Here is a 27,019-nt window from a genome sequence, read left to right as displayed (position 1 = left end):
TAAATGGTTAACATTCAAAACAGCCAATAAAAGCAAACTAATACAAATCCAAGCCTAAATGGGATGTTTGATAATAACGTAATAATACAAACCCGCCTACCCCCCCCCCCCAAAAAAAAAAAAAAAAGAAATATTAAATAGGCTCAACATTGTTTTTTAGGCTATAACTGTAACAGATTTCACTGACGACACGATTTGAGAGACTGTATATCAAAATTTACTTTGTTATAGGCGTAGTCTAGTAGGCCTACTAGATGTCTAGATCTATTATCACTAATTATCAGATATCATTAATCATAGACCTAAATTTTAAATGTATTAAAATGTTGGAACAAATGAAAATCCAATCTGTATAAATCCACATTTAGATAGATTTGAGTGCAAACTAAAAATGCTGAATGATTTATCTACAGAGGGCTAATTATTTTAAAACATTTTATTTTAAATGCTGATGTGTTTACTCAAGTACTAGTCTTGTGTCTAGTCTTTCTGTGATCAAAGCTGAGGATGGGATGGGTACGGTAAACCAGTAACAGGTGATTTTTCTCTTCCGGAAGTGACTCAAGTTTTGCACAATTTTGTAAACATTATGGTGGTGTAGAGAGAAGAGAACTTGGGGGTGGACCCATAAAGATCTACTGACAGCAACATTTTCGCATTAATGTTTAAAGGAATATGTCTTTAATGCAAGCTAAAGGTAACAAAGAGAAGTAACAAATAAGCAAGTGCAGATGTGTTGAATATGAAGAGTCAACAAAATGTCATGACATTAGACAGTCCCTCAATTCTGTACAAACACATTGCCAACCACAGTGAGCGTCAGGGTTCCGTCTGTTCAGAGTCACTGTCAGTGATGGGGATAAACCATTCAACAGCTCAAAGAAGACATAAAAGTAAAGTTTCAGTTAGAGAAGCATTCTTAGATCTAGATTTATATTTTAAAAAATAGCAACACCTGACTAATAAAGAGATCTAGACTCTACTACTCTAGATCAGTCGATCAGTAGAATTCAGGAGATCTAGATCTATTTAATAAGACTAGACTAGATCTAGTCTAGCTATAGTATAATTGACACTATTCTATTACTATAGAGTACTATAGACTATATTGCACTATATAGATCAAGTATTATTAATATTAAATTATATAATATTAGTATGATAGTGACTTACAATATAGATATTAGAGTCTAGATCTTGTAATCTTATCTTGTTGAAATGTCAGTGTGTTTAGACTTTAGACACTTTAGTTTAACTAAAAATAGTTATATAATTATTAGCGAAAATTCAATTATTTTTTAAAATCAATTTTAATCTTATTAATCTAAATTCTAGACTATGTTAATTCTGGCTGGATTTAGATTAGATCTAGATTTATATGTAAAATCTAGATCTGTCACAATATAAATAACATTTTAGCATGATGACTTAACTTTGCTAAATCTTAGACTAAATTCTAGATCTAGACAGTCACAATCTAATATTCTACTAGTTCTCTGCTTTCAATTAAACCTCTCTAGAGAGTCTAACTACTCTTTATTTAATCTAGATTTCTAAAATAGACTTGCCTACATATTAATTACATTTTTAATTATAGCTTGTTTTTATTAAAACAATTGTTAAGTTTTTAAAATTAAATTCCATTTCACTTTTCTCTTTAATTCTAGAAATACATTTTTAAAATAATTTTCTCATTTAAAGTGTAATAGATAGAGCTAGATCTAGATTTATTGACTATTAACAATATATCTTTTTTTATTATTATTTCTAATTAATTCAGATCTTATTAATTCAGTGTTTCTTTAACCTTTAACTATTATGCCCCATAGATGAAAAAAAAAAAAGTTTTGCGTCCCACCCAGCCCCCCTTTTTTTTTCTCAGATAGGGTTATGGGGGATTGTTGTAAACTTTCCTAGCTGGGTTTGGAATGGAGTCCAAGTGACAAGCATTTTCCTGCATTGTCAGCATCCTGGTGTCTAGAGCATTCTTTTTATCCTAGTAGAGTGAAAAAAGAAATACACAGGTCTAGTAAAATCAAATAAAAAAGGCTCAGATGATACTAAAGGTTGATGCTAAAATGTCAGCATCATTGGATATACATTGAGTTTGCATACATGCACATTTCTAATGGGTCTGATTGTGTTTGATCAACTTTGAGTTAAACTAAAGGTCTTATTGATGACCTTTTGTTGTCATGTTGAAATCATAAGCAGAACAATACAGTCAAGAGATTTTACCCCTGTCATTTTGTCTAGTAGAATTGTCTTATAAAAAGAAATGATCATTTTGATTCAATCTTGTTTCAAACTTCTCTTGGGAAAAAAGCTCTACTTAGGAGAGGAAGAATGTCTCTTAATTAAATCAATTCATTTTTTTTCATAGGAATTTTTGAATAGCCAAAAAATGTCATATTACTTGATTAATATTCAAATATAGATTTATTAATTCGTTGCAAGTATACAAACGTTACTTTGTCCCATGAAGTACAAATTGCAGTCTCAGTTGTCTCTCTCATGGGTTGTGCTCCCTTGTCAGCATGTTATTACTCCACCCCTACACCCAGTCAAGCATTTTGAAAAACATTGTATCAACCATACATTTTAAGCAAACATACTTAGCATTAATTCCAAAATATATTAAAAATGCAAGTACATGAAAAAATTAGTATCATTTTTGTATATATGGCCTTTAAACTTCTTGACATTGATCTAGACTTAGACTATATTATATTGTACTTCTAGAATATTTTAGCTCTTGGCACAAGCACTTAAAAGATAAAGTTATGCATTTAATTATCAAAGCTTTCATAATACAAATGACATATCTAAATTATATGTCTGTACACCAGTTAATGGAATACTTCTATTTTTATAGGCTTATAAAATTACACCATCACCTACATATACCATCTGCATTTGCTAATGTTGCATTTCTGAATCTTTAATTTTTTTGTATTGTGTGATAATATCTGTGGTCAAAGGATATTTCATTCTTCTAAATTTATGATATATTTTATTTAAATTAATATCTCAGCTTGTTAATAAACAGAGTTGAGCAAACTTATCTTTGCCATTTTGTTTCTGTTTTAGTGAGTCAAATAGTGCTAGTAGATGCAAGTAAAACAAACAGATTATACATTTTTAACTATATGGGTGCAAAGATTTTTCTCAAAATATACTACATGATATTAAAATAAAAAGAATCAAAAACTTTTTTTTTTACATTTCAGTTGATTTTCAATAAATTTATATGTTTATTATTTAATAAATAGTTTTTTTATTAATAATATACATGGATATCATAATAATCTCTTTTTTTTGTTCAATATTTTGATATTATTTTATTAAATTTGAACCTGACAGAGACTATTTGTAAAAAAAAAAATAATTTTATACCAATCAAAGGTGTGTCACAGTGTCTGACATTGATATTTGAGTTGCCCAACTCTGACTTATATAAATACTTGTTGTGATCATCTAATACTTTCTATACAATGGAAAATGTTTATTTCATTATGTTTGCAGCTTGAAAAAAAAAGCACATTATGTCTGAGAAATATTGATTTTTTTTAAGGGGTTACAATTTGACCAAATTTCTCCTTTTATTGATTACTCAAACTGTTAGGTTTTGTTGGATAAGAAAAAGTATCCTTGATTTATTTATTGTTTGAAAAACTAATTATACACATAAATTGTTATAAATAAACTCTATGTAAATATTTGTTTTTATTCTGCTAATTTTCTTCTGTGCAAAATTAAAATTAACAGTATAATAAATAAATAAATATTTCTCTATAATCGGAATAAACATTAACTCCATCTGCATTATCAATCTTCAGTGGCATATTAATAACTTTCCTTCAAGCTTATTTTCACAGGATTTGGTGAGGTGTCAGAATGTTGCATACTGGAATGTTTAATACTTTTAAACTCTTAACTCTGTTCTCTTCTCACTGTACACTTGCATGTTTTACTGCAGGATTGCTGGAGGAAACAAACAATTCTAGAAGAATGGGAAAATATTTTTCATTGAAGATTTCTTTTAAAAGAAATTGTATCATGAGGTGTCCACTTGTATCTTTTGGCTAACTTATTTAAGATTTAATTAAAAAAAAAAAAGAAATTGATAACAAATAATAATTTAGAAAACATGATCTTTTAAGACTTTTAAATTATACTTAAATTAAAAAAAAAAATTAAACTCTATATTCTTTTAATGATAATACAACTTTGTACAAAATCTAAACAAAATAATTTTTAATAGTACTGTTTTGGAAATTTTGTACAAATTTAAAAAAATATATAACAATATTGTTTTTGTTCAAATATCTTCTGAATTCTCTCTTCTAAATTTACCCTTGTGAAGGAAAAGTCTCATGCTGTGTGGCTTAATGTTTAAATTATAAATCTAAAGCATTGTCAGCTTTTCTTAAAAGTAATATCAATAAATACTTCTCTTGTTTTATTATTGATCAATTTACTTGCTTACTTTTAGAATTGTTAGATTTTAGGAACTGTTTAGGTTTATCAACATAAGTACATTACAAAAGAGACTATGCTCAGTTAATTCCAATTTTTTTAATGCCATTAATTTTTTAAAAATTATTGCAAACCTATTATTAAACTACATTTAATTTTTTTAAAAGTCCATTCAATTCAAGATTTACATAATAAAATTATACATGGAGGCAGTGGGTTTTCATGAATCGTTTTAATTTTAGCTGATTAATTTAAAAATTTGTCAGTGTAATAGTCTTGTGTTTGCTTTTCATTCTGATTCTTTAAAAAATTATTTGCATTAAATTCTAGTGTCTCATTTGGAAATTACTGTCAATATTTTCTTTTGTTTCCCTATTTTTCTTCCTTTAGAAGTTGAAATGGTGAATGTTAGCCTCATTCATCATGGACTGCCAGCTTCAGAAGACACTTGTCTGGGCGTTGTCATCATTCCAGTTCAGCAGTGGCAGGATCTTCGATTGCCTACACTACGGGTCATGCTGAGACATCAGCTTAGTCAAGTTGTACCTCAGAGATTTATATTTTATTCAAAAGCAAGGTTATTTTCGGCCTATTTTTTCTTGCTGCTTTAAACTTTTTCTGGCTTTTATGGAAAGCATTTGTTTCTTGCATATATATATATATATTAGGGGTGCACCGGATAGTACTTTTTGATATCCGGCCGGAGCCGGATATGACCGGATAGTAAAATTTGATATTCGGCCGGAGCGGATACCTAAGTGTCTTGTTAATAGCTTGTGTTGCTGAACATTTTACGAAACTGTTAAATAACATACCTATATTGGTTGGTTTTATTTTTTTTTCCTTTTATATACCTTTTTGTTTTAAACTCTGTTACTGATTGATTTATTCAAACTTAACAGTATTTCTAAAAATCTGTATAGCATGAGTGTGTCTGTATGTACGATACCACCAACTGTAAAGGATGTGTAGGAAGGTCAATGTAAATAATGTTAGTATATATTTAACTAATTACTAATGTAAATCTCTGATAATTAAAGTGCAATCTGCCTTATATAGTGGTCGGATGTATGTGTTCATGCATTTCAGAGCAACAACCTGGTCAGATATACCTAGTGAGTCTACACATGTAGTCCTAGAGTAGTGTGTATAGTTGTTTGTGTTAACCATCAAGCATTGTTTTTTCCTTGAGCATACGCACGCAATAGAGTTGGGTGTCAGTCAAAAAAGACAACACATTGGCATGGTCAGTCAAGCATATAGATACATTATGCCCGTCCACTAGTTAGAGGTCAAGGTTTTTTTTTTTGTTGTTTTTTTTTACACTCCAGCATATTGTTTCTTTGTTTGCTAGATCTAACTGCGGTACTATTGTTCAATTTATTTTATGCGATTTAAAAATTTACTGTAAGGTTTTCCATTATTTATTAAGTCAAAAGAATTAAATAATGAAATTAGCTTTCTTTCTAAAGGTTTTAATACAAGGCAAAAATACACACACGCAAACATGCACATCTTTGTTTTATTTTAAAGTGCAAAGAACGTACGTAAGAAACATTAAATGCAAAGATCGTATGTTTGAAACATCTTTCTTAATTAATACTTATTAATTATTTTATTCGTGGTTTCAGTAACTGTTACAAAAGGGAACGTTAGTAATCCTATGAATGTCAGGTGTGTAAAAGTCGTCCTCGCCTGATACACAGTAGCTAAGTACGCATCTTAAGTAAAAAAAAAATAATAACAAGGAGTTAATTGACTGTCACAAATTATTAAGAATATTGTTATCGAATCAAGACACTTAACTGCAGGAGTAATATTCAAGTTAACACGTTAGAAAAATTATTTAACGTTAATATTTATTGACAGTGTAATATCCTTTGTTAGCAAGTTGCGTTTTTTTCATTCTGGCTTAAAAATGGTCAATGTCTATCAATAAATTGGGTGTCAATGACCAAAGAAATAAAATAAAGAGTAGGGGGTGTTTAGCTCTCCATTTAAAGATAGCCCTGTTCGTGTCTTCTACAAAATAATTAGTTACTGGCTTACTGGGCTATATAATCTCGCGGTTTGTGTTCTGTGTAGCTAAATGTCACTCGTTTAGGTGCGTGTGATCTTTAGTCCAGCTTACTAATTGAGATTTATGTTCAAGTAACGTAGCACACTTGAAAAGGTGTGGCCTCTAGACCAACCACGTGATTAAGATTTTTCTCCAAATAAGCAAACTCTTTGTCCGGATACCCGTGTAGATGTTTTGCTTTAAGTCCAGTCCACCCCCCCACCCCAATTAAGATTAACTACTAAGTAAACAAACATAGTTCCCTCGTGTGACCTCTAGAGAGTGCTTACGTCCATCGTATCTGACTTGGGGTCCGCGGACAATGGTTATGCTTGCCCTGTATGTGGCAAAATATGTAGGTCACAGCTGCAATCCTCATTAATTTTCGGACTCGAAGACAAGCCTTATTATTATTATTATTTTGCTGGTGAATTATTACCATGTGTTCATGCTTCGGTGTCTACTGTCCTGTACCAAAACAAAGGAAATGGTTATAACACAGCTTCTCTGCGCCTTACTTGCGAACTTCTTATAGTCCCACAGTCAGGCTGGGCAGGGCACGTATCCGGTATGGGGGACGAACATATTTTTCGGCATAACAGAGGTGCCCCACGGAAACGTTTCTTTAGAAAACTAATGCAATGATTTAAGTCTATTAAGAAAAAATTTGCCATTTTACTTTGTCACAAAGTGCCTATTTTACCCTATAACGTAGAGATTTGCGTCACTTGATGTTTCGTACTAAAGCCATAATGAATGTATACTAATTCCATAATTAAATGTCTGAACGTAACCATCTGAGAAGCAAAGACTTTCTCCCAAGCCAATAATAGTAGGCCTACAATAGTTATACGCAAAAGATGGATTGTAAAACTATAAGACGGATGTGAGCTGTGGTTGGTCTAGACTATAGGAGGACTTAAGAGACTTTATATTTAATCGCCATGTGCAATTACATTTAGAACTAACAGAACACTAAAGCAACTCTTCAGATTAGTAGTCTTTATCTGATCGTTCATTTTCGTAATTACAACAATAGCCCAATAGTTTTACGTGAAAGAAGCAATGTAAAACGTTAAGACGTGAGCTGTGGTTTTCTATAGGCCTACTGTTGGGGTGACTTTCTATTGAAATCGCCATGTACTATTACATTGAGAACTGACAGAACGAAAAAGCTACTCTTCGGATTGAGTCTTTACCCGATCGTTCATTTTCGTAATTACAACAATATTTCCAAAAGGACTTCGGGTATATATCCTTCCTTCACAAATTATTCATCCGAGCGAGGCTCTGTCACCTGATATTATTAAGTTATTAACACGCCTTGTCTTTATAATAAACGATGTTTGGTGCATATTCATAATGGCTCTATTTTTAAGCACATTATTTTGTTTTAATATAAACATTAATACATTCTACAACAGACATTAATGGAACGAGGTCCACTTTATGCATATTAAATAGGTGTATTTTTTACTATACGGTTTACTATCCGGTAGTGATATCCGACCGGAGCCGAATAGCACCGGATAGTAAAAAATGCCGGATATTCGGCAGAAGCCGGAGCCGGAGGGACTATCCGGTGCACCCCTAATATATATATATACTAGCCGGATATGACTCACGAACTGGGGCCTTAGTTTGGGTATTACTGATCTACTGGATTGAATTTAGATCTATGTAAAACATGGAGAATGTTCCCATCCCATTTTTTATTTTGCTACAAAAATAAAAGTAGAGTGAAAAAATAGGTTTACCCGTTAATAGGACCTATTCATATCATATATAAAATGCTGTGAAAACGGATTTACCCAATTTGTTAAAAAGTTTTGTCCTTTAATAGAGATACAATTAGGTACCTCCAGTTGTGGGAGGGACATTAAACATACACTACAGTCTCCGCCATGGTCTAAATAACATTTATACCAAGTTTTATCAAGATTTGTCAAACGGTTTCGATTATTATTCGGGACATACATACATTCATACGCCTTACTTTCTGCTATATATTGTTGATAACTCTGTACTGTGTCTTGAATGGGCTATGTTCAAAATGGAGGTAATAACTACACCTCTAACAGTTGAACACAGTGATGTAATGAGACAATCAAGCGACATCAATTCCTAAGGATTTAATAGGTAAATACGAAGGGAAATTGTCTCTGTCATCACTATCAACTAAATACTTCTGAGGGAACAAAACTTTCCTAACATATGATATTACTGTCTCTGTCTCTGCCATCACTATCAACTAAATACTTCTGAGGGAACAAAACTTCCCTAACATATGATATAACTGTCTCTGTCATCACTATCAACTAAATACTTCTGAGGGAACAAAACTTCCCTCACATATGATATAACTGTCTCTGTCATCACTATCAACTAAATACTTCTGAGGGAACAAATCTTTCCTAACATATGATATAACTGTCTCTGTCATCACTATCAACTAAATACTTCTGAGGGAACAAAACTTCCCTAACATATGATATCCTAGTCTTTAGTTTTATCAAGACTTTATTGCTGCTATATAAAACCTAACCTGAAATAGACGAAACAAATGACTCTTTTTAACTTTTCAAGCCAAAAAAACAATTTCTTTATTCTTTTTTAGGAAAAAAAAATCAACGTGTATAAGTATTACATCACCTCCAAGTCATTTTTACCCTTGAGAAGTACATGGCATTCTTGGAAAGATTTTTTTTTTCTATTTTTTTAAGCTAATGTTTTTTTCACAGTGCCTTGCATTTAGTGATGAGCTCATAATAAAACTCGTTTATATATTTTTTTAAAGCATTATAACTGCTTGCCAATGTTTGATTTCATGGTTTTACAAAAATATTACAATGTATGCTAATGATATTGTAAAGATTGATGTACATGTTACCATACATGTGGACTAGAATGAAAGTTAATCTGACATTGTGCTACATGATTCTGGAAGGTTCTCCAAACTTAGTAACTTGGGCATGAGGAATGGGCAATCAAAGAACGTAAATTGTTTTTAAAGTTAACAAGTTTCCCCAGATTGCTAATCCAACCACACCTGGAAGACACTTGAAACCCTCTTTCCTGAAACAATTTTTGTATTTAAACAGTATTAGGGTAGTAGTTTACAAAACACAAATTTAGTCACAACTTTGAAGAAATAAAAGGACTTATAATTCTAAAGATTATTTTTTATTCACTTTTTTTGGAAAGTGAGTAGATCTTTGTCTTGGTTGAGCCATCAACCATTACAAATAATTAAATGACTATATTTTGAATTTTTTTATTGTGTGGTATTGGATTCCAGTAAAATGAAATATATCTATCTATGCAAGCACTTTTAATAAATGTATCTGGTCTATTTAATGTAAACTGTTTAATAGTTTAAAACATCCCTTTCACACACACAATGTTTGCTTTTTGTTGTAAAAATTAACACAGTTTCTTTTTTCTAAGTAATACAAAATATCTTGTTTTCAGAATTAAATAAACACTAACAAGATTTATATTTTGAAAGGAAATAAAACTATGTTTTTTAATTTGTTAGCTCCACAAGAGTTATTTTATTCCTTTCTTTTCTCAGATATGAAATACAATATGCTCAAGAAAAGGATATTCTATGTTCCCAGATTTGTGATTTCAATAACACCATATTAATACGCAACAGTTATGGTTAGTACTGGTCAATTTCATTATATTACTTGTTGTTGTCTATACTAGCAGAGATTTGTTTTTATGCACATTGTTAATGTTTTGAGCTCATCCTATAAGTTATATGTATGTAAAATGTACAGCCTAATCTTTGAAATTCGGTTTATTTGTACACTATTACAATGTATTTATTATCTTTTGTTTTTCTTATACGATATTATAATTGTTGCTGAAATTTCTTTTTTTTTAAGACTTACCAAAATTATTTGTCAAAAATCATGATGACACAGAAATCTATGGACACATATTTAGTACCTTTTGTTCTACGCTGGTTGATGTTAGAGATACTGTTATATCCAGTGTTAGTAGGAAACTCTTTATTATTTATTTTTGTTTGAATTTAATTAACAATGTTCTTAGAAAAAATTGATTTCAAGCCAGTAATTCAATCATTTTAATATTCTGTTAATATCTTTTTACAAAAGTTTTTATTTATTTTATCAAGAATTAATTTGTACAAATAATAGTATTTGTTGTTTTTACATGGACAATGTTTTGATTTTTTTGTATATTTGTTTTCAGTGTTCACAAGTGGCAGCCTCCACAAGTAAGTTTCATTTTCTTCACCCTGATGGCTCACTGATTCCAGTTGCCATGGAGACACGCTTTAATGTACACCACATACTTAGAAAACATGAAATAAGAATTTTCGTGAGTGATCATGTGTCCTGGGACTCTGGGGACACTCATACTCAACTGAAACGCAAGTCATTTGAATCTGTAGTAGAACAAGCCAGAGCCAAGACATTAAGGTAGGGATACTATATTAAGTTGTTTATAATCTAACATACCATGATTCCTAAATAGTTCGTGGTATTCTAATTAGGGATCACCCTTGAAAATTTTAAGTGAGAAAAGACTAGGGTTGTTAAAGTCTGTGAAATATTACCCCAGATTGCTAATCCAACCACACCTTGAAGACATATTTATTAACTGGTCACACAATTTATTAACTGGTCACACATATTTATTAACTGGTCACACATATTTATTAACTGGTCACACACGTATTTATTAACTGGTCACACATATTTATTAACTGGTCACACATATTTATTAACTGGTCACACATATTTATTAACTGGTCACACATATTTATTAATTGGTCACGACATATTTATTAATTGGTCACGACATATTTATTAACTGGTCACGACATATTTATTAACTGGTTACACACATATTTATTAACTGGTCACGACATATTTATTAACTGGTCACACATATTTATTAATTGGTCACGACATATTTATTAACTGGTCACACATATTTATTTACTGGTCACACATATTTATTAACTGGTTACACACATATTTATTAACTGGTTACACACATATTTATTAACTGGTCACGACATATTTATTAACTGGTCACACATATTTATTAACTGGTCACACATATTTATTAACTGGTCACACATATTTATTAACTGGTCACACATATTTATTAATTGGTCACGACATATTTATTAATTGGTCACGACATATTTATTAACTGGTCACGACATATTTATTAACTGGTTACACACATATTTATTAACTGGTCACGACATATTTATTAATTGGTCACGACATATTTATTAATTGGTCACGACATATTTATTAATTGGTCACGACATATTTATTAATTGGTCACGACATATTTATTAATTGGTCACGACATATTTATTAACTGGTCACGACATATTTATTAATTGGTCACGACATATTTATTAATTGGTCACGACATATTTATTAACTGGTCACGACATATTTATTAACTGGTCACACACATATTTATTAACTGGTCACACATATTTATTAACTGGTCACACATATTTATTTACTGGTCACACATATTTATTTACTGGTCACACATATTTATTAACTGGTCATACACATAGTTGAATAAAAACTTGAATTCCTCTTTCATGAAACAATTTTTGTTTTTTAAACAGTCTCCCTCTTTTATACACAACACATGGCAATCCATCCTTCTAACAAGAGCATCTTAGTTCTTGTACATATATTACATCATTCAATATCAAAATACAGACCAACACCCAATCATTTCTTTCATATTCACATACACCCACCCACAATGTCCTGCCTGCATTCAGATAATAGTATTATTCAGTTTTGTTTTTCTGTATTTTCAGGTTATCTTTCACCTCCAGCAAAGACATAGACAGAAAGCCAACAGACGAGACTGCTGTCAGGACCCCTGTACAACAAGATAGCAAACAGTTGTTGATCAGCTATGTCAGGGCTGAAGCTGCAGAACATGCTGTCAATCTGAAAAGAAAGTTAACAGAAATTGGCTTCTCTGTTTACCTGGTCAGATCATTAGTTCTTGTACATTTTTGTTTGGGAGAAAATAATTTTTACAAAAGTATTTAAAATTTCAACACATCTTTTCTTTTTTCTCTTAACTCAAAAATTATTTTTGTTGTTATATTTATTATTTTATTAAGAATATTGTTGATGTTTACAGGATGTTCATGAAATTAAGTCAGGGATAGATTGGCAAGACTCTCTTAACTATGCTGTCAGTAATTGTCAAGTATTTATTCCATTGGTAACACCTCGTTATGGAGAAACACAGTGGACTAATAGAGAGGTATTATTTACAAACAAATATTATTATGTCAGTGTAGTACAAGAAACAGTGATATAAATATATAAAGAGAAAACATAGACTATTTCTTGTGTGTGTGTGTTAACTGCCCGTGAAACTTACAAAGTTGGAATATTAAAACATCTGGTTTATTTATACATTGTTTTTAAACCAGTCTAAAGTTAATTATTGTCTAAAATTTGGGAAACCTTAAGAAATATAATAAATTACTTTCTGATTTAAAAAAATAATTAAAGGTCCATTTCTTTTTTTTAATACTTATAAACATCTTATAACAAATAATTTCATTAGAAAATTTTATAAGTATTTTCCTCATGGAATTTTTTTCCCTTGAAAAATAAATATATATAAATATATATATATGTATAGCTCCTACTTCATAGTTGAAGATGAGCACATTTCTCATTTTCCATGAACTGGAAGATTGCTATGAAGTTCAAGCTTTAAAAAGCTGCCCCAATACTTGGTATGTTTGGTAGGTTTGGTCTGCTGCAGATATGCCTGCTTCTTTTCTCTGCTTTTTGTTTTTGTTTGAGATCTGCTTTTTTTGCTGATGACTCTCTTCTTACCTTATGTCTTTAAACTCCTATACTCATAGCTTCAAGTCATGAGGAGTGATGGAGAGCTAGTGTTCCCCAGCCGTAAATGTTAATTTCACACTCCTTGAGAAAGCTCTCAGGGCTGACTTTGTAACACTTGTGTTGACTCTACTAAGAGCATACAAAAAGACAAGCTCTTACACTAGAAGTCAAGCTTTTAGAAATAATTTTGGGTTATTCATTTTTTAAAATTGCTTTTCACTTTATCATCATTTGTATCTGTCTCACTAAAAGGTCAAACTGGCAGATGTTTTGGGTAAACCTATTTTACCCATCAGTTTCCTTGAAGAGTGGCCACCTCGGTGTCTTGCTATTCAGTTTGCAACAACACAGTTTATCAGGTGGAAAACTCAGGAGCAAATTGAAAAAGGTAATTTAGCCATTGAACCCAATTCCCTGTAAAAGATAAACAATGTTTCTTGTACAATAAGATATTTTATCTTATAAATTTAGGTACAAGAGCTTGTTGAAGCTGTTATTTCATCCAACAAGTTCAACTAAGACCAATGAGAATGTGAGAACAAAATATAATTCTTAAGAAATTCAAATCTACGTTGTAAGTGCAAAAGTCCTGACACACTCATCACCAATTCTCCCACTTGTGGTGGCTGAAAAAAATATGACAATTTAACTTGTTATCACTTACCGTGTAGATTAGAACGCAGTCCAAATAAACAATGCAAAAAACAAATTGACCATAGTTTTATTTTTTTCGAGACTGCTTAATACCTGTATTAAGTTCTAAGCATCTGAAGTACAATTTTTACAATCAGATCTAGATCCAAGCAAACTATAAATCCAACAAACTTAAATATGAGAACCTATTAAACAAGAACTAAACTTTTTTTGTTTAGTGCTTTTCTGGAAGGGGGAGCCTGGGGTATTTTAATTTTTTCAAAGTAATGTTAAATTTCTCAAAGTCTTTGCTTTACATAGGTCTACACTAGGAATAACTAAATATCTTTTTAAAATCTGTTACAGCCAAAAAAGGAATGTAGAGCTTTTTAAATATTTCTATTGTATTTAGGACTTTTTTGGGGGGTAGGCGGATTTTTATATGGCTCCTTTTGTCTTGAAAGGCAATGGATGCGCCCAGATGAGTCTCTGGTTTTGGTTTAATCTTGAGACGGGGCAGAATCTGGTGTGGCTAATCAAGCCAATTCTAGAGCGGCAGACTTTGCCACAATTCATATATGTGTATGCCTCTGATTCAGGGCTAGCGGACATGGCATCTTTCTTTTTTTCCCTCTTGATTAAGGCCACTTCAATTCTTTTGTTCTCAGCGAGGGTTGTCCCAGCACGCACAGTCTGTCTCCATGCAGGTTTTTATTATGATGTGTATTATCCAGCATCCCATATAGGCTTGGGTGGGTAGAGGAATACAAAGTCCTTAATTGGCACAACATGGCCTAAAATTGTTTGACATGTTTTAGATGTTCCTTCAGAATTAACAATTAATACAGCTTAGCCCAAAAACTCCTGAAAGACGATGGTGGGGCATGGTAGCGGACAGGGTTTGAGTCCGGGACCATGAGACAACAGTTTAGCATGTATTCCAAACAATGTGCCAAATAAACATATCCACAACTGGGTAGGGGGGAGAATTGTGATACTAGAATTCCCCAGACAAAAGTAGATATGTGGAGGAGGGACAAAATAAAGGAAGCCATTCCATTGGAGCTTAACAGATACTAAAATTTACTAGCCAATAAGTAAGAAGCAATGAAATCCAGGCTGTTACATTGGAACTGAAAATAAGGAAGGGTGGTTCTTGCTAGAAAATTATGTGGGAGAGTGGAAAAACGCAAAGGATGCAATATAAAAAAAATAGGAAGTGGATTTAAAAAAAAAGGGGGGAGGGTCAAAATAAACACTACATGCCCACAAAACAAATCAATGGTTGTAGCCGTTGTTGAATGCTAGTTTAATATTAAAGTAAGAGCTTTTCATTTAGCCATTACATTTTGATGCAATTGGACATAATTCTAATGAATGAAACATAAAAGGTTGTATATTATATATATATATATATATATATATATATATATATATATATATATATATATATATATATATATATATGTTGATAACAGATTTCAAGATCTTTTCACTCAGCAGAATGGCTAGTCATATTGTCTATTTACTATAAGTGATTAGCTTAAGTCCGAACTGCTTGCTTTTGACTCTGGATAGGGGTTTGCTTTGTGGGTTGTTGTTTTTTTTTTGCACATTGACTAAAGACCTCTATCCAATGTGTGGTAATGTTTGGCCTTCTGTAAAAAAGTTAAACATATATTTTAAAGTCAATTGACAAATGTTATAGTATTTACATTTGTATGTAATGAATTGATGTTTTTTCCTATTTCAGAATTGGCAGGTGGGAAAGGCGCAGACGCAAGAGATATTCGCCTCTGGGATCACCAGTATATTGAGTTTGTTGCTAAAGAGATTGAACATCGACTGAAAACTATGAAATCAGGGCAGACTTCTATGTCTAAGCCTGCACTTACTAGAATGGTAGCCTTTCCTTTAAAATTCTTTTATTAAGAAAACTATGAAATCAGGGCAGACTTCTATGTTTAAACCTGCACTTACTAGAATGGTAGCCTTTACTTTGAAATTCTTTTGTTAAGCTGACCATATTTTTTTACATTATATAATAATACTGGGTTTAAATCATCGACTCAATTTGTTTTCCTCTAGAAAACCTTGTTGAAAACATTTGCTGGTCGCCTGCCTGCCAATGCTACTCCAGTTATTACTTCTCATGATACAGAGGAAATGTCAGGACCTAAAATTGTCATTTGTGTTCATCCTGATCAAGCTAACTTTGTAAGTAGAAAATACTTAGCCATTTCTAGGTCACACTGTCTAAAATATTCTTTAGAAAATCTGTGAACTTATTTAATTTTTTTTCTTAGTTTTAGCCATTTCATTTCAATGATTCTTTCTAACAAATGCCTTCAGTCAAAACTCTACTCATGTTTGGATTGATTTTGAGATATGAATAGTAATAATAATATTATAATAATAATAATAACAGTTTGTGAATAATAATAAACATTGGACATAAATATGTAATTGTCACATTTTTTCCTTGATATTAAAAAAAGGTTTCTTTTCAGAGTATGCTTTCAATTTGTTTTGAATTGTAGAATTCATCTGCCAGAAATACTGAGGCATTTACTAGTCTAATTATATGTTGCTTAATTTTGAAGTTCACTATTTTTTCCTTCAAAAAATTAACAACAATAAAAATTTGTCAAGAAAACTTGAAGAACTTCAATGTCATATTTTCTTACCCCTAGCACTGATTTGTAAAGCATCTCTTTAGTAAAATATTAGCCAACATAATGAATCAACTAGAATGTCATCCACATATTTTGCTCTATTTTCTAGGCTTTTGAATTACGAGGCTGGTTAGAAGAAGCAGGGCACAACTCCTGGGTGTCTGCTGTTCAGGGAGAGCCTTTGTCTTTGGGTGATGCTGATAAAATTAGGTCAAGTCAAGTTGGTAAGCTTTTGTGTAGTTTCAGCTATTTGATTATTAAACCTGAATATTTGTGTAAAACCCACTAAAAATATCAAGGCTACATAACAAGGAATAGTTGTTTTTTTTTAAGAGAACAATGGTCTTTCTACTTTGTCCAAGTATTGAAAAAAAAATATATAGTTTAGGCCAAAACAAATATGTTTAACTCTTTCTCTCCGTAATTATTTTCCTCATTTCGATAGTTGTATTCATTTTGTATTTCACTTTCCTGTTCAGGACTTGGTTATTTTAGTGTAGGATAATTTTTTAAGCTTTAAATTTGTTAGAAGTGTCTTCTACTTGCTGAGTTTATAAGTTTTATAGAGTGTAATAAAATGTAATCCTTTCTTGTCTACTTTACTTTGCATTTTTAAAATATACATCAGAATTGAAGATAATCTTCTTTATACTTAAACTGTTCTAAATCACTGATGGTCTATCATGATCAATCAAAACTTATTTATTTATGTTGTAATTACTGAACTTAGAGCAAGATATAGCCTTAAGTATATTGAAAAACAATGGATGCGTCTAGATGAATAATTGGTGTTAATATTTTCTCCTTAGGTCAGGGCAGAATCTGTTGTGACATAGTAGGCCTAATTAGGAGTAGCAAACTTGGCTACAGTTGGAGAAAGAATCAATTTTAGGGCTATCAGATTGAGAAGCTTTCTATTTCTTCTTTCTCCTGTCTCACCTCTGTTAGGGTTGTACACAGACACACAGTCCCTATGCTGTCCATTCTTGGGCAATGTCCTCTCCCCTACTTTCACTGATAGCCAGTGTCCTGAAGTCTCTATTGCAGACATCTGTTGGGGATTTTCCCCGACTATGGATCATTTGACAGCATAAGGATGTTTTGGGGAATGTTTTAACAGTGTCAGTAGTCCATAGACACTACACAATTGTCAATTTCAAGGCTTCCTTTTGAAGTTCTTTCCATGAGATTTTTTAATTACATTTGAATTTTTTTTGTTGTTATATTCATTGGTGCCATTGTTTTTGTGTGTCTAGTTGATCTGATAGCACTGAAGAAAGAGACATCTAAAAACATTGCTGTGAATACTGGCCTGTACATCACACCCAAACAAGTCCAAGTGTTCCAGGAAGCAGTGGACAAGGCTGCACTTGTCATTATTATACTTTCAAAAGCTTTTACTCAGTCTAAGCTTTGCCTTCAACAGGTAGAGAGAAATTAAAAATAACATTTTGAAATGAATGTTTTAATACAGGGTTCGTACGCGGTCTGGAAAAAGTCTGGAATTTCAAAATTCAGATTTAAGTCTTAAAAATGTCTGGAAAAAGTCTGGAATTTGAAAGAAAAAAAAATTAATCGGATGTCATTCAGGCGCCGTAACCAGTAAAATGCTAGGCTTCCATTAGGCCTACTAGATCTATTGTTATAGGGAAAGCACGCGCAATCACGGCCTGTCGGTGAAAAGAGAGCCATTTTCTAGACGGTGTACTGTAGACTTAAATCAAATTTAGTAATAGATCTAGTCCTAGACTGCCCTAGACTAGTAACTAGTTTATTATGACTGCTGTTAGTCTATATTATCTAGAAGGTCGATCAAATTTCAGTAAGGCTACCAAAGGTCAGGAAGTTTTTGGCCTAGATAGATTTATTTATGCATGCGCGAAACTCCCCCTTCCTTTTTAAATAAAGAAAACAAATATATCTCGTCAATGACGTAAACACTTTATATATAGATCTAGAGTCTAAACTAAAAGACTAGACCACAAGAATTACTTACTAGATCTAGGTCTGCTACTAGATTTAAAAGTCTCGATCTATTCGCCACTTAGATAGATTACTAGGTCTACTACTAGTAGTACTAGATTTAGTCTCGATCTATGCGGGACTTTCATTACTATAGTCTAGATCTGTTCTAGGTCTACTAGATTACTAGATTTAGTCTTGATCAATGCGCCACTTCTTAATAGATCTAGGTTTTCTACTAGCCTAGAGTTAGTCTCCATCTATGCGCGATTACCCCCCCCCCCTCCCCCATTAAATAAAGAAAACATTATATTATAATATATCTAGTCAACATAAAATATGCCTATAAGATTGGTAAAACTTCCCATCGAAGGCCCCTAGTTTTTCAGGTAAATTATTTGGCAGCTGTCTATGCGCACTTGAGTCTAAACTAAAAGACTAGGCCTTTAGAATGACTTACATTACTAGGTCTACTACTAGATTTAGTCTCGATCTATGCACGATTACCCCCCTCCCCCCAAATCTAGTCAATGTAGAATATAGGTCTTCAGTCTAATAGGTCTACTACTTGATTTAGTCTTGATCTAAGTCTAGATTTAGATTTACTATCTAGCATACTTAACATATAGATCTATAATTATAATCTAGTATAGTTATGATATAGATTTAGATCTAGATATCAATATTATCAATTTTTACCCTGTTAAAAAAAAACAAAAAAACAAGTCAATATTGACATGGGCAAATGCCTATTGTGAATTAGACATAAGTAAGCCACTATTACAAATTAAATTTAAATTTCAATACAGTTACTATAACTCTAGATCTTTATTTATCTCCTCCAATAGAATTATAGGCCTATTAGAGGTAGGCCCTCTAACCTAGGCTAGTCTAAATAAGTCTTTACTTTTTAACTAGTATCTAATGTTTAAGCCACTAAATATCTATATAAAAATTATAAAACTATTGGACTTATTATGAGATTTAGAATAAGATTTTACAACTAAGTTAGGCCTATTAAACTATATAGGCCTACTATATATATTAAATTGCCCAAGTCTAAGTGCTACAAGATTAGTGGCATTTTCCCCCCTTGTTTCATATAATAGAAAATTATTATTACACCCTAGTCCAAACCTCCCACAGGACTGCAGGGGTTAGTTATTGGCAGGGTTTGAACCCAAGACCACGAATACAGCAGTCCAGAGCGCATACGGCATGCTCAGGTAGCCATCCTTTTTACTGTTAGTAAGTCTGGAAAACATAAGATAAATGTCTGGAAAAAGTCTGGAAAATGTCTGGAATTCATTTTCACAAAAGTTGTATGAACCATGGTATAGACTTGCTCATCCTAATCTGTTTATTGCATTGGGGTGAACTAGAGGTTAGCAGGAACTTGTCCAAATAGTCATTTAAGTCTTGACTGTTGTGAAAGAAATGAACAAATACCTTTAGCATTGGTTTTTCTTTCTCTTATACGATTATCATCATTGGCATTCAACTTTTGGTTCATATTCAAAGATGGATGGATAACTAGAATGAAAATGAGTTTTTTGTTTTGATCCTTGATTTACAAATAAATTTGTTTGCGCACCCCCTCCCCCCCCCCTTTTGAGAAAAGATCCTCACTTGCCTGTTTTATTGATGAGACACTGATATTTAAAAAAAAAAAATAGCCTTACACATTTATCACAGCAATTATTTTGCTTCATTTTTTTTATGCCAACACTATTTGTAGCTGTATGAAAGCTTTTGAATGATTTACTGACATACACTCTAACACATTATATTATTCTATGGCTGATGGCTGCCTAGTTGTGTGGTATGCACTCTGGACTGTCATCTTGATTGTCCTGGGTTCAAACACTGCCCACTACCTTCCTCCATTAGTCCATTGTCCTGCATGGGCTAGGATGAAATATTCTGTAGGAACATCTTAGTGACACATTGTTTATACTGCTTCCCAGGTATTCTACTGTGAACATAGAAAACTCTTATTGCCTGTTTTATATGATGAGTTTCGTTTCCCAAGCTGGTTGAAAATGTTGATCAGAACCAAGAGACTTATAGTGAGTACTTTGGTCACTTTTCTTTCTTGCTTTTCTCCAGTAGTAAACATTTTACAAATTGATATATAAGATTATAAACAATGTAGTAGTAACTTTGGTAGTAACTTTATAATGTTATGTTATTACTTCAAGATTTTTGTTTAATACCTATTACATAAGTCATAAATGTTTAACTCCTCCTTGCAGGACGCTAAAAAAGAAGGTTTTCGTCAAGCACTTCTCATGCAGGTTGAAAGAGGGTTGGATCCGACGGCTAAAAACTGCCTTGAAACAGACAGTCAAGAGGCTAACATTGCTCTAGCTGTAAGTCTGTGATGACATGTTCATTTTATAAAACTTCAGCAACAAAAAAATGTTACATTTTTTCTTCTGTTTGAATAAAATAACACAATCAGACACATTTTACACCATAGCTCTTTCTCTTCTCAGGTACACTATGTGAAAAAATCACTTCAAGTTAAAGAATGTGTTTATGTTACTGGCACCTCCAAAATTCTGAGCACAAGATCAGAAGATGTTTGCAAGTAAGACCACATGTTAAATAGGTTTTAAAATAATTTTGTTTTATTATATGTTCTTTTTTTTTTTTTCATCTTCTGTACACAAATGTAGTTGCTCACTTTTTGGTCATCATTTCTCAGGTCTATTGGGCGACACTTGGCCAAACTTGACAATCTTTTTGTAGTCACTGGTGGGTGCTATGGTACAAGTGAGCTGGTGGCTAAAGTTTTCAATGAAGATAAAGAACAGCAAGGATCAGATTCCAACGTGTGGCACATACTGCCTGAAATGGAAGCACAGGTAATGACAAAATTTGTTTTGTAGTTTGTTTGTTTTTTGGTTCAGTTTCACATTTCTTATTTTGACAAGCGCTAATAAATAATCTATTCATCAGAATGTTAAAGAACATTACAATCAAGGGGCTGATGGTACCTTTGCCCTGAAAGACTTTGGAAAAACTTTATTTTGTGGCAACAGTCTGTGGGAAAGAGAGGCCATTGCCGGAAGATGCTTCCAGATTTGTTTACTTATTGAAGGTAAATTAATTTTCAAGTTCATTTTTACCAACTTTAAGATGTTTATGTTAAAAGTGACGTCTCCTTTATTCTAACTTTACTCTGACATTGTGCCTGTGTAGGTGGTACTCATTCAGCCCATGAAGTGGAAGAGTTTGTTTGGAGTGACCACATAGTTGTTCCTGTCTGCTGCTCTAATGGAGCTACCGTTGGGGATGTCAAAATTTCAGACAAGATGTATCAGGTAGCTGTTCACAAACTTGACCTTTAATATTTTGTTCAACTTAAATTTCATTTCATCAAACATTTGACTCTCACCATTTTGTTTTGTACACAGATGCCTCCTGGGGTTAATGAGCGAGACTGGAAATGTCTTAATGACCCGCAGACCTCTGCTGAAGAGATTGGCTTGGCAGTGTCCAGGGTGATCACAGGTCTGCTTCAGCATTGCCAAAACCAAGTGGACAGCCCAAGGAAGAGTCGTCTCCATCAAACAGGGTCCATTCCAGAGGACCCAGAAAGTGAAGAAGCAGAAACCAGTGCCTCCGCTAGTGAGTCAGTAAGCCTGTCACCCACAAAAAAGAATGCGGCATGGATTGCTAAACTCCGCAGCCTGCAAACTTTTATTCACCCTCACTAAGTTGTTTTACATTGTTTTAATTTCACAATCAGATTAACTGTGACAACCTGCAGAACATTGTTTAGTCTCATTATTTATAGTGAAACTTTTTGAATTGAGCATATAAACTAAACTAATGTTATGAGATAATAATTGTCTTATTCTTACTTTATTATATCTAGGTTCAAGCATAACTTTTAATAACTATGAATGGAGGTTTGTTAAAAGGTTTCTTAGAAGGTTAAAAAAAAACAACCTATTTCAGCTTGGCATCTTTTGTCATTGTCAAACAACAGAACATTATTTTGAATACATCAGTAAAGAAACACAATTGGTTATGTTTTATTTCTATTGCACAATTAAACAGAGGAATCGAGAGAAGCTCTTCTATATTATAGAGAAAGAACACTTTGGTTAACCCTTGAGACATGATTTGAAGTTAAGACTATCTGCCAGAACCCTGAGGGATTATTCAGTAAAATTACTTTAATGATTTGAAGTGACTTGGTAGGAAACTTTGTAGTAGAGCTTCTTTTACTTGCACTGATTTAGCAGCAATCTTGTAGTGGTGGGACTATTACAAACTGTAGTGTTGTTTGGAAGATGCCATGCTAATGATGACTCTTCTGAAATGTTACTGTTTTGTTATTTGTTTGTTTTTTTAAGATGAAAGATTTATAAATGGTGTTCTATTTAATATTTTTAATGACAACGAGGGATTCTATTTTTTTTTAACTTTTGTGCTGTGTAAACCTAAAGACTTAGAAACTTCATGTTGAAGCATTCAAAGATACATGACATAAACTATAATTACATTATTCAGAAATTAATTTGATTAGGTTTTCTGATTTATATAAAGGTTGTGTGTGCATGGATCTGACATTAGGGGAAAATTCTTTTTGAGTTTAATGGAATATGATCTGAAACTACATAAGATTTGCACTATTACTTTACACTATTGCCAGTATTTAAGATTTTATTTTTGATTTCATGTGTGAATCAGGTAATGTTGTTTTATTTTACAACACATGATTTGTTTTTTTTTTTTGGTTGTTGTTTTTTTTTTAATATTTTAAGTGTATTCTTTTTGTATTAAACATTTCTGTGGTAAATGTGATGAATTAACCTACATTAAAGGTGACTTTTCTTCACTGTAATGGGTACCAAGCATAGAATCATGTGAACTAGTACAGTAATCAAAATGTATAGTCAATGTGATATTGTTTTTCATGGACTGGGTGTAAAGATTTGTCATGTTTGACTGTATGCTTAACTGTGTCAGCCATAATCTAATGTTACAGCCTATTCTTTTACCATTTAATTAATATAATATTGAAACACCAGCTTTTATCTTATGTCAGGGAGCCTCTTGGACATCTGAGATCTCAAGAGTAGCCTTCTGTCTCAGAATTCCAAGATGTTTTTCTTTTACACACACTAAGAAATAAGATCATTTCAAGTTTTTACTTTGGAACATTGTACTGCTAAATACTTTTGTAAAATTTGTTCACTCCTATTTAACCAGTTTATTAATAAAGGCACACTATTATATGTATATAAAAATCACTGATTATAAGTCTAGTATTTGTATGTAGATATTGTTCATAGCAAATGTTTCTGTATAAGACTGAGTTGTTTTTATTTATTTTTGTATAGAATACAAAGTTTAATGGTCATGAAGATCACTCTGACACACCATTACTCAGACATACTCACTCTAACATACTCACTCTGACATACTCACTCTGGCACACACTCACTCAGACACTCATTTTTCTGCACTCTTGACATGCAGCACGTCTTTGAGTGTTGACTTTATTGACAGTGTCACTGAGTGAAGCTTTCTTTATACATACATGCTGAAAGATTTACAGATGGTTTAATAATAGGACCTTCTTGTTGTTCTAAGTCTATCAGTCTATAGTGCCAGCTCCACCAAGGAAAGTGTAAGTATGGGTAGTCTTTTATTCATGGGCCATTCTTGCTTTTCTTTTTAACTCGAGCTGTTCATGATTTACCAAAGGTCAGGCTAACATTGAGTATTGTAATGTTGGTCAATGTCCCCACACACCACCTGAGGTGCTAATGTGTTTTCAAATAAGTCTACAGCGCTGACAAAGTGGCAACATTCCCATTAACACTAGAAGAAGGGGAGATAATGGGGGTTGTGAGCAGAGCATAAAGCATAATTATTTTTTTTAACAGGCTTGTATTTTTTTTATTTTTTTTTCAAACCACGATTATTTTAATTTTACAATGTGACAATCACAGGAATTCTGTTACAGAGCTTTATTTTGTATTATTATAATTTCTTAATTTTCATCCCTAAGACTTTTATATCACCTGATTCTGTGCTACCCACCAAGAGTTATCTGGTGCTACTATTGTGTCCATTGCAGTATATCATGCTACCACAGACCCTCATGTTGATTGTATGTTATGCTAAGTATTACATTCTATTATCTCTCTGCTAACAGGAGTGAATTCAACACCCAAGTCATTGTTTCTTTTTGAATATTTCCAGACTCACAAATGCCATTCACTAAGTGCCCCAGTTCATATTGAAATCTCTCATAAGGGAAACATATGTCGTAACCCCTCCAGCAGCCATTGGAAGTGAAGATACATTCCATTGAAACAATCAATCACTGGAAATGTATTTGGATCAGATGTATTGAAATCTTCATGAAATGTGTATTATGTATTTACAACCAGTTGCTTGACTTGTTACTCACAACTAAGTATTTATCTGTTGGTTTGGTTTTTTTCCCTTGACAATCTGATTATGTCTTCAGGATGTTTAAATTTCATTTGAAACTTCAGAACAAAGCAACAACTGAACCAGCTACATGGTGCACAGTTACTACTCAGACTTTGAACAAATTAGGTCTGATGTATCTGGAGGGCTGTCCAGTGGTCTGATGTATCTGGAGTGCTGTCCAGTGGTCTGATGTATCTGGAGTGCTGTCCAGTGGTCTGATGTATCTGGAGGGCTGTCCAGTGGTCTGATGTATCTGGAGGGCTGTCCAGTGGTCTGATGTATCTGGAGTGCTGTCCAGTGGTCTGATGTATCTGGAGTGCTGTCCAGTGGTCTGATGTATCTGGAGGGCTGTCCAGTGGTGATACACTTTGTGAAATGTAAAATTTAAAAAAAAAATGTGGTCTTCCCAGAATTCAGCATTGCTAAGTCTAATTGTGATCCATTGGCATTTTTTTTTTGCCGACTATGTTTTTCTTCACTACAGAAGTAGGCAACTTGTATTATAGAAATATACTTATTAGTGAATCGAATAAAGATTTTATTTGTGCTGCAAATAAACAAAGGCATTGCCTTGACATTGTGACCATATGAAGAAAGATAATGATTTTATTTGTTTATGTATGTTGTTGGTCAAGTCTGGTAGACACATGTTTTTAACTTTATAAAGTAGTTTTGTGCCTTGCTGTAATAAGCATATTAAGTCCATAAGAACTTTGAAAAGACTGCCTGGAGTAGATAGTGAATGATTATCTAATAACATGCACCCCAACTTGTTCAGGAGGGCAAAGCTCAAAACATTGATTCAAAAACAGCTTTTAAAGTCATTATCTTCCTTTGGAACCAATGCAAAGACTGAATGAAAAAGAAAGTTATGTATTTCTCTTCACCACTAAATCAAGACCTTTTAGAATTTTTGCTTTTCCCTCTGTGCTCCTGGTGGGGTGTGCAAGTATTTATTTCTTCTTAGTAAAATTGTGTGAGACAGCCTCTCTGAAATGAGAGTAGTTCCCCCTACTTTTTATTGTACAGGTTGATTTTATTTCCTTATGAAACTGTTGTAGACCCACATTATTGTAAATAGAATACATCTGCTCCAGCAGGGAAGGGGATGGTTGGGCAGGGGGTGGGAGAAAATCTAAACATAAGTTACTTTGTTTTCATATATTGATGGGCAGCATAACCTTAAGTCAACCAATCAATGAAATACTTTTTAATAACTCCATACAATTATGTCAGGTAATTTCAAATTGTAAATAGCAAATAGCAGGAGTTTTTGGTTTAAAAGCAAATGAAAATATTCAAAGCTGTGAGAAATAGCTTTGTTACAAGTCTTTCTGGGTTAAACCAAGCAAAACAAAGCATTTCTTTCTTTGAACTAGATTGAACTCCAAAACAGCTGACAAGTAGATCTCTATGTTCCACAGAACAATAATGCTCCGTTTTATTTTGAGTTAAATCTTGATTTTAATCCAAGTATCTTTTTTTAATGTTTTCTAGACTTTTTTTAAAATGTGATTTCTACACCCACTGTGTCACAATTTTAATTAGTTCAGAACAGGATTACATCTTTTTCTTGTTTTCACATTGACCCCCCCCCCCTTCCTCCCATTTATTTTGTGTTCTAGAAAAAAAATATTTTTTTTTTAGCTCTCTAGACAGACATTTATGTTTTTACAAGAGAGTTTAAGCTTCTTGTATTTGTGTATGCTTAAAATACTTGGACATTTTAACAAAAGTTTTTTTCTTATTTGTTCTTTACAATTTTGTTGTCATAGAACTCCTGCAAGAGAATGCTGTTTCACCTTTTTAAATGCATGTTTTATTTGAATAAAGATTATAAATGGTAA

The 27,019-nt window shown here is 32.5% G+C and overlaps 1 protein-coding gene across 2 annotated transcripts; it reads left to right on the top strand.

Moving 5' to 3' along the window:
- The first annotated feature begins 558 nt into the window (after positions 1-558).
- On the top strand, positions 559-27,019 carry LOC106071400 (uncharacterized). 2 transcript variants are annotated; one of them, XM_013231485.2, is made up of 19 exons: positions 559-697; positions 4,870-5,056; positions 10,113-10,201; positions 10,432-10,541; positions 10,763-10,992; positions 12,378-12,555; positions 12,713-12,838; positions 13,690-13,825; positions 15,824-15,972; positions 16,159-16,287; positions 16,855-16,969; positions 18,002-18,171; positions 20,675-20,776; positions 20,963-21,079; positions 21,206-21,300; positions 21,418-21,577; positions 21,672-21,813; positions 21,915-22,036; positions 22,130-27,019. In XM_013231485.2, the coding sequence occupies exons 1-19, from the start codon at positions 676-678 to the stop codon at positions 22,430-22,432; spliced, it is 2,682 nt and encodes an 893-aa protein (XP_013086939.2). In that variant the 5' UTR covers positions 559-675; the 3' UTR covers positions 22,433-27,019. The 2 variants fall into 2 exon arrangements, with proteins under 2 accessions (XP_013086939.2, XP_013086938.2); XM_013231484.2 differs by having other exon boundaries at positions 563-893.

This window comes from Biomphalaria glabrata, chromosome 1 (assembly GCF_947242115.1).
Source record: "Biomphalaria glabrata chromosome 1, xgBioGlab47.1, whole genome shotgun sequence".
NCBI classification, from domain to species: Eukaryota; Metazoa; Mollusca; class Gastropoda; family Planorbidae; genus Biomphalaria; species Biomphalaria glabrata.
Note: the sequence above shows the minus strand (reverse complement) of the source record. Positions and strands in the feature narration are given on the sequence as shown.